The sequence below is a fragment of the Saccostrea cucullata genome, unplaced genomic scaffold, assembly GCF_032062105.1.
Source record: "Saccostrea cucullata isolate Sc308-1 unplaced genomic scaffold, CSIRO_AGI_Scuc_v1 ctg2176, whole genome shotgun sequence".
Classification (NCBI taxonomy): Eukaryota; Metazoa; Mollusca; class Bivalvia; order Ostreida; family Ostreidae; genus Saccostrea; species Saccostrea cuccullata.
The window spans coordinates 129763-139086 of record NW_026923850.1 but is presented as its reverse complement, the minus strand read 5'-3'; the positions used below and the strand labels follow the sequence as shown (position 1 = coordinate 139086).

The window sequence follows — 9324 nt, the reverse complement described above, 5'->3', positions numbered from 1 at the left end:
TCACGATAAGCTTAAATTGAAAATTTATGTTGACGTTCGTAATTCAAAGTGCAGCGATTGATTACATTAATATTTATCTGTGTATAAATAGATAACCCTGACCGCCATTTGCATTGTTAGTTTCGTAAACTATAAGTTCCTTAGTAGTACTTCGTAATGTAATGCATGTAAGCTATAAATATTATTAAGGTCTTCCGTTTCCAACGGAAGACCTTCTACTGATTCTGAAGATAAGGCTTATTTTCTTATTATTTTTTTTTTTTATTTTCTTCCTAGACGCCAAATTTGAGGCCTCATATCTCGCTCATTTTTCAATGGATTTTGTTCAAATTTTCAGATATTATAGACGGTAATAAACTCTATCAGAATGTTGTCAATGATTTAAAAAAGTCACTTCCGGTTTTGAGTTATTTCCCTTTAAACGAAAAATTATAGGCTTCCATTTCCAGACAAAGGCTCAGAGACCACTTCAGCTGGAGCAGAAATTTTACTGTTTTTTGATAACAGAAGGATTGAAGTTGTGTACAACGGTTTTTGTTTTTCGATTTCTCTATTCAAAATGGTGAAATACAGGGTTAAAAAAATAAAACGCCTAAAAGAGCGAAAATTTACACATGTTTTCCTTTTTATCTTGAGAACTAAAAATATTTTGTTAAGACATGTTGAACAAAAGTTGTGCATAATTGCAAGGGCTTTCATTTAATACTATAGAAAAGGGGCTGGCCCTTAAAATAAGGGATCTCTGGAGCTTGAAAGTTTTTGCTTTATAACTCAAAAACGGTAAATATCTCGATCTAGATATATCGAGCAAAATTGTTCTTTAACACCCTTTTGATCTGATAGGAATGTTTATTTGTTCGAATATACCGGGGTTATTGCATAATATGCAGTCGAAAGCAGGTCACGTAAACATGTAGCGTTTTCATTCTGCAAGGAAATCTGACCTCAACATGTGTATAACTTGCTGTAAATAATTATACCCTACGGTATTTTATGATGATTTTCTTCAAAATAAGGTTTTAAACGTGTTTTATGATTAACTATTAAATCATGTATTATAACTACTTTTTCTATTTTTCTTTATAAAATTTAATTAGTTCTATAGTGAACACGTCTTTAAAAGCGGAAGATATAAAATCTACCTTTCTACGTTTATCATTGTAACAAACTATATAATTAATCTTAAACATTATACATTGAATAATTCACGATCATTAGTTGTATACATATTACGATCCCATTGTTCAGCGAGATGTTTTACAGTTATGTAATCAAAGCCGCAAATCCCACGCTGTCGATCTACATGTAGGTCACGAGTGTACCAGGCACCTGTGGACATAAACAAAGCAAGTGTTTGTGATTTTATTAGACCATTGTGTAGAAAGACCTAACAATAAATAGAAAACTGTGTTTTTAATTACATCGCGTTTCAATAAGATTATTTTGCCCATCTTTCATATTTAATCGTAATTCCAAACACTGGTGCATAAAATCATTTTGAACTGTGTTCGCTTTCTTTGGCCTGTTCTCGCAAAATAAACAAAACAAGTGTTTGTGATTGTATTAGACCATTGTGTAGAAAGACTTCACAATTAATAGAAAACTGTGTTTTTACTTACATCGCGATTCAATAAGATTATTTTCCCAATCTTTCATATTTAATCGTAATTCCAAACACTGGTGCATAAAATCATTTTGAACTGTGTTCGCTTTCTTTGGCCTGTTCTCGCAAAATAAAACAAAACTCTATTCTGTGTTAATGTATTTTATTTCAATTGTAATTGAGAAGGGGCTTCGGCAAATAATTATAATTAGTGATGGATAGTGATAGGTAATATTTTACATGTACGTTTTATTTTGACCATGATCACTCTTTTGTTTCTCAATTTACCGAGGTATCATTTTTTTAAAGATTAAATAAACATTGAACATAAAAAGTAATTTACAATATACTATTGTTCAGGTAATTGTAATACCGATATAGCAAACAGGTTATATCCAGCTTTGTCACTTTGTGTCTAAAGTTGTGTTGCCCGGTCCTCGTTTACAAGCACGTGGTTGCAGAGAACAGTGGGCATGTATGAAAATCCTTTGTGTACTCCGATAGTTACAAATGGAAAATTGGGTTTAAAATATGTCGTTTCTTTCATATCATTTCATTTCACTCTATTTCAGCTTGTTTAAATCAATCGTAATAGCTTGTAAATTTAGTCTTTGTAAGTTTTATGTATTTTGATAGCCGAATAAACACTAGCTTGGTTTGCAATCCCCCCCCCTGTTTTTATCGAGGTGGATATTGTTTTATGAATCTTAAACTGACATGCACGCATGGTAGTTGTAAGTTGAGGTGACGTTTCTAATTCACGGGAAAACATCCAACGTTAAATTAAGCACTTTTGAGTATGCAGTTATTTGCTACTAAACTTTAAGATGTTATTGAACAAAAATAATATACTTTTTCGCTGAATAAACAGAATATCTCAACATTGCACGTTTTGACAGTTCAGTCGATGCAAGTATAAATATACATGAATGCACTTTGCCTAGAATAACGGCCAAAATATATACACAACTTTTTTCAGTTATTTCCCTTAGTAAAATTTCATCCCGATAGGGGTCGCAGAAAGCAGCCGCCATTGCATCCGTGACGCTGCATTTATAAACAAACTCCGTAGCAACAACACACCGGTGAAACTACGAACTGTTCAACCGTAAATATTGGCGCAGAAACAACATTTAATATATGAAAATCTTGTAAATTCTTTCGTTTGCCTTAAATATGAACCAATATCAATGTGAAAATTGTAAAGATCGAATTATTTCCTCGCCAAAAGATGTCAAACCACAAGAATGGAAGGACGATATACGGGAGTGGCCCCAAGTTGAGTATGGCGATATTTACAATTATTTAATTTTGAGTAAGGCGTGTGATGGCCAAGGGATGAAAAACTACAAATCTTTGGACAGTTTCAATTATTTTAAAAGTGGTTCCGTGGGGAAAATTCTACATTTTGTTATCAACAAAACAACAGTTGTTATAAAATCTGAAGTACGCCCCTCACAAAAAGTCAACTCGGAGTTTCATAATGCATGGATTATATGTGATATGGTTGGCACGATTTTTAGTGCTGGTTGTTCGTGTATGGCAGGGAACAGTAAAACGTGTAGTCATGTCGGTGCTGTGCTATGGAAAATTGAATATGCTGTGAGGTCAGGACTAACTGGCAAATCCTGTACCGATGAACAAATGCAATGGAACAAGGGTTCAACGAGAAACCTGGAACCAGGTATCCTTGAGGAGATGGATTTTAAAAAACCTAGATACAGCAATAGTGACGTTAACAATAATGCTGAAAAACCACAAAACACAAAATCAATATTTCCCATGTTTGTATCCCATCAATCCTTTAAATATTTTGTACAAAATAGTGAACTTCAGGAATTGTTCTCAGTAGAGAATTCTCTTTTAAAAAAATCTGTGCAAGCTAAAGTGGATACTCTTCAATTCAATCCTTCATCTGAGCCTCATACTGAACACTCTGCAGAACTAACATGTAAAAAGTGTTGCCAATTTTTTAACAAGTATATAAAACTTACTGAATCTCAAATCAAGTTCTTATCTCATACAACTATTTCACAAAGTCAATCAGAACTGTGGCATAACAGTAGAAAAATTAGAATAACAGGCAGCACTGCTCACAAGGTTCCAATCCGTGACACTACAAATAGTGATAACTTCATTAGAGAGCATTTATATCCTTCCTTTAAAGGCAATAAATTCACAAAACATGGACAGATTGGTGAAAAGCTTGCAAAACAACAACTGCGTTTGGCTGGAATACAAATAGAAGATGCAGGGACCATCGTTTCAGGTGAAGATCCCTGGTTCAGTGTTTCCCCCGACGGAATAATAACTGATGATGATGGCACACAATGTCTTTTAGAAGTGAAATGCCCAATACTACAAAATGACCAGACCCTTGACAGTTTATTTACAGCTGGTAAATATGATGTTGTAAAATCATTGCAAAATGATTCTTTGTCCCTAAAGCAGAGCAGTTCACGAGGATATTATCTTCAGATACAATTGACTTTGCATGTTACACATCTAGAATTGTGCAAACTTGTTATATGGACAGCTAATGAATACAAGATCATTAATGTTCAACATAACCAACAGTTCTGTCAATCATCAATTTCAAGGTTATGTTTATTTTACTTCAACAAACTTTTACCCAGAGTAGTTGATGACTTTGAATCTGGCAGATTAAAGATTAGTAGAAAATATGAAAAATTTTCAAACTGATGCAAATAAAACTTTTTCTGACATAAAAGTCAAATATCTTTTCATTCTGGGGTAATCATTTATTACTTGATATAATATGTAAACATTTTTTCAAAAGTTTGGTGCGCAGCGACATCAAAAAATCAATGTCTGATAAAAAAGTAAATTCAAATAGTTAGTAGAAGTGTGGAGGTCAAGAAGCTTAAACAGTATTTGTTGACCGACATGCAAAGACTTAAGTGTGCATGAATGTACCGGTACTTAACTTCACATTAATGGAGTTTCAATGTTTTTTTTTTAAATGAACAAAAGAAATTCGTTTTTTTTCTGTATAAAAAATACTTGTACTGTGATCAAAATTGAATTAACATATTAAAATTTTGGCAAACTATTGATTGGAAACTAAGTGAATTTAGATTACTTGTCAGACATAAAACTTTTGTACTCACTCCCATGTTATGCTCAATAATTTAAGAAATCAGCCAGAATGGTTTTTACCTTAATACAAATGATGTGCCCAAGCACAGTATCTTTTTTAACAAATATCAGTGCAAATTACATTGACAAATATTATAATAATGTGAAAACATTATGTTATTATAAAATATCCTACTGCAACCTGCTGATGCAAAGATATTAAAAACAAAATTGACAGGTATAAACTGATTGCAGTAGTGTATAGCCCTGGGGTGGGACAATACACAGATCTAGGATACAACATGATAATGTTACATATCTAGATGCATGCTACATGATACAATACAGATCTTGATAATATGATTAATTAGAAAATGCAGCCAATTAAAAAAAACTTAATATCTTATTTCATATTTTTTACTTTAAATGGACAAATTTTTCTATATCAAATCATGGGCTTTGAAATCAATATTTGATGTTCATAAATTTTTTTGACTAGAAATTTACAAAAACAATATAAATTGTACATATTGCCAAACGTCTATACACAAGTTGATTAAAATAGTAGTGTAGTTTATCAAGAACACTTACTAAAGATTCATTCTTAAAAAGTCATGTACATTGATATTGATTAATGAAAGTCTGTAACCAAGTTGAGTTTATGAAAAAAAAAATTTCAAAAGGTTGTTTGTGAAATGTTTCGAACCAATATTTTAATGCATGTATTGTAAACCGTATCTTAGATAATAGTATGTATCAGTGTATCGTCCCACCCCTAGTAGTGAAAGCTGAATTTCATAATTTCACCATAATCATTATTTACTCATCATCATCTTTGATAAGGTCAGATCTTAAGTTAACCAATGCAGCACAAACAATCAAGTATTTACTGAGTTTCTTCACCGAGGTAACTGGAACTATCTGGCTCAATATGCGGAACACCTTTAATCGTCTAATAGCCCGTTCAACGTGAATCCGTACCGTGGCAATTCTTCTGGTCTCTGTAACATCCTCTTCTGAAAGTTGGTCTTTACCTTTTGTAAAAGCTGGAATGTTAAGTTTCACTTTCAGAGGAAAGAGTAGGTCATCGATGGTAAAACCTCGATCGGCCATGATTTCATCCCCAGGAAGAAGGTAATTTAAAATCCCAGATTCTTCCACAATTGCTTTATCACTAGACCTTCCTCCAAAGCCCTTAGATATAAACATAATCTGACCATGTGGTGCAATACCAACCAAATACTTCCCTGTGTTGTTGGACTTGTAGTGACTGTATGTTTCTCCTCTGGTCTTCAAGTTTTTTGCTCGTTGAATAAAGGTTTCTGCACAATCAATGATGACTGTAGTTTTGGGAAAGTTCTCACGAAAAGACTTTGGCATGGTTGCTCTAATTGTTTCACGTGGAAGCCAAACTATTAAGTTTTTTAGTTTTGAAGCCATAAAAGAGAGTCTTTGATTAAAAATATTGCATGCATGAGACTCAGATATACCAAATCTGTTGGCAATATCTGCGAACAGTAAATTAAGTCTTAATTTAATAAGAACTAGTAAGACTTGATCTGACACAGGCATAGTAAATGTCAGTGGGTTGTTCAAACTTTCCATAACACGCAAAAGAGTTCTAAAAGTCTTTAATGGCAGTCCTGTGTAAAGTAAGGCTAAGGAGTTAGTTGTTATGTCAGCAGCACTGAGACGTACGTGTAAGGTGTTGCAGTTTACACCTTTTTCCTCCATCTTGATGACTCTTGTTTGTGTACCTGAATTCCTGGATCCTGCAAGGAATGGTCTTGCATATTCATGTTCACACAGTGTGAGATCCGTCCACTGTGTGCCTGCAGATCTGCTTTCTGTCATGCTCGTCTGCACAGAAGAAGATGTCATGTTTGGTTCAGTCTGAATGTTGAGGGTTTCAACTTCATCTGCAGCAGTAGCAGCCAGTTTTTGTTGTTTTATAACTTCTGCCCTGCAAAAAGATTTACAGTATAATACAAGAATTGACAAACATGAAAGCAAAAATCATAAATTTCAAGTTCTATTAATAGATAGTAATTCAATTTTAGTTGTAACATGTCATTTGATTGGTAAAACGGTTTTATCCATTTTGTATAACATAACTTGCCTACGTCACAATGAGTTACGTCAAAATTGTATTACTCCACTTGACGTTAACGTTTAAAATATGCGATATTTGAAGCCTTTTACCAAAGGAAAATATGGAAAAATTGTCTCATTGTCTTCATTGAAACTAAATTAAAAGGTATGAAGCTTATTTCAACTTATGTTATACGATATAACATAATTTGGGGCGGTTTATAAAAGCGTAAACTGCCCAAAGTTATGTTATATCGTATAACGTAAGTTGAAATAAGCTTCATTCCTTAAATAGAGTTGTAACAATACAGGTATATTGACTGTAATGATCCTGAGTTTCAACAATACGCATATCGTACAAATCATCTTTTCAGAAAGTGATAGCAAAAATTTCCTTTACAATAAAAGTTAAAAAAAACAAAACAAGATGGCGCTCGAAAATGACCATTATGACCATTCTCATAGAGTATCTCCACATATTATACGGGGTAACTTTCACACTAACTTATTTAAATTTGGAAGTGGGGAGGGGGACTGATCTGTTGCTGTCAGGTATTTCTAAAAATAATATCAAAATAATATCTAATTATTTTCAGTGGCAGCAATACAAAATATATATTTATCTCTGCTCTTTCATTATCTGGAGTCTCACACATACCCATCCATCTTTTGTTCTGCAACAAACTTCCTTTTCAAAAGTCGACGACCAACTTTTATGGGAGCTTCATAACCTGTAAAAAATTTCTATAAATTATTGATACTTATAAAAAAATTCATCTTTGATGTATCCCCTCCTCCCAGCAAGAAACTTTTAAATAAATTCTTTATACTTTTAGTTGAGTTTTGGTGCATTTTTCACACAATTTTCCACATTAAATAGACAAAATCTAGCAGCATTAACCGTAACTTGTAGATCACTGAACAGATGAATAAAGGAGGTATGGTTGTATCAAACAACCACATTACCACTCTAAGGATCTTGTGCATAAACATAAATTGTGCAAACTATATAGTAAGTTACCATTTTTTCTTGAAACCCACATACAGTTCTCTTTAAAAATTTAATACTGTAGTGTGCATATTATAACCCGAGAAAATATAAGGCATGTAAACTATATGCTATAGATTATATTTTGTGCTTGCATTTACAAATTATTTCAAAACGTGGTAAGACACAGTAAATTAATAGTATGCCTTGTTTGTGAACGCGTCGTTGCAAGCATCGTTCTACTTTCACTTTACATCAATGTCAAATCTATTTTTAAACATTATGTATGCAGAGTTTTTATGTCATAAACAAACCTAAATTCAGACTGGGTATGGGATTTCTTGCAGTTGGTCGCCCATCTATAAAATGTGTTGAACACACAAACACATTCTTCGGCAAATCATTGCGATGCAGTGCTCGTTGCCATCGAAGTTTTTCGGGCTCCGCTTTAGGCATCTTGTGAAGGCTGTATGGAACAATGCACGGACAATCTTTGTGGAGAATGTCACCGTGAACTTTGCAGATAGAATGCTTCCACAAATAAATTTTTTTTCTGTTGTTAAAACAGTTAAATACCGCACATGATTCGCCCCCTCCATCTTTATACATCTTTCACGGCTCACGGGTTTCACGGTTGTAATGGCGGATGCATCACGTGACATGTGATGGCTACGCTCTGTAACTATGACGTAATTGCGGGAAAAAGTTGTGTATACATCCAGAGTTTAAGAATACGATTTTTAAAAAATTGAAAATTCGTGAATGCTATTTATCATTAACCAGTATCTCGACGATAAAACATCAAATTTAATTCTTTACCAAACGTCCTCCCGGTCAGTCATTGTTAGTGTTGGTGATATGAAATATAGAGAAATAAATTGTTTGAGGACGTCTTGTTTTCTCTTCTCCCATTGGTAACGCGTAGGAAAAAGTTTTTAAACAAAGCAAACGGCATTTTACAAAAAGGAAAACGAGAAGAAAAAAACCGTGTCTATTTAGATTAAAAACACAACGCATCAATTTGTATTTGATTAATCCACATACGTTTTTCCCTTCTCCCAGGCATTTCGACTATACAGAAAAAAAGGATCAGCAAATCCTTTGGTAATATTAAAAGAAAAAGGTGTTGTACCTTCAAAAGACACTATATCCCACAGGCCTTTAGATCGCTTTGAAAAAAAAAATTGTGTGTATTTTTTTCCAACACCTCAATTTTTTTTCTAAGCGATCTAAAGGCTTGTGCTATATCCGAACAGTTATTACAGAGACTACCAAATATATCACGGCGTCCCTGGAAGAATTATTTTTAAATATTTCAATAAATTCTAATTTAGTTCAAAGAAAGCCACGCTGTTGTATACAAACATTCCAAAAATAATCTTTCATGTTTCATGGTTCGACACATGGTTAAATTTCCTTTCATCACTATAATTCTCATCGCTATAATCCCCCCCCCCCCCTTTAACATGTTTAAAATGAATATACAATGTCTTCCTTCTGCATGAGCCGAGAATGTTAGTTGGTTGATTTGTTTTTGTACATG

At 33.4% G+C, this 9324-nt stretch overlaps 1 protein-coding gene across 1 annotated transcript; it reads right to left on the bottom strand.

Annotated features, from left to right (window-relative positions):
- Positions 1-5372: 5372 nt before the first annotated feature.
- On the bottom strand, positions 5373-8454 carry LOC134265087 (uncharacterized). The gene is made up of 3 exons (XM_062747325.1): positions 8096-8454; positions 7452-7524; positions 5373-6665 (listed from the first exon to the last, which is right to left on the bottom strand). Exons 1-3 carry the CDS (start codon positions 8388-8390, stop codon positions 5522-5524), a joined length of 1512 nt encoding a protein of 503 aa, XP_062603309.1. The 5' UTR covers positions 8391-8454; the 3' UTR covers positions 5373-5521.
- Positions 8455-9324: the final 870 nt, after the last annotated feature.

Bases quoted from the DNA above. Each gene is read 5' to 3' on its own strand.
- LOC134265087 (XM_062747325.1), bottom strand. From the start codon at position 8,390: ATGTATAAAGATGGAGGGGGCGAATCATGTGCGGTATTTAACTGTTTT. The intron at 7,525-8,095 runs GTTTGTTTATGA...AATTTTTTACAG, and splicing joins CATACCCAGTCTGAATTTAG to GTTATGAAGCTCCCATAAAA. The intron at 6,666-7,451 runs GTATGTGTGAGA...ATCTTTTTGCAG, and splicing joins GCAGAACAAAAGATGGATGG to GGCAGAAGTTATAAAACAAC.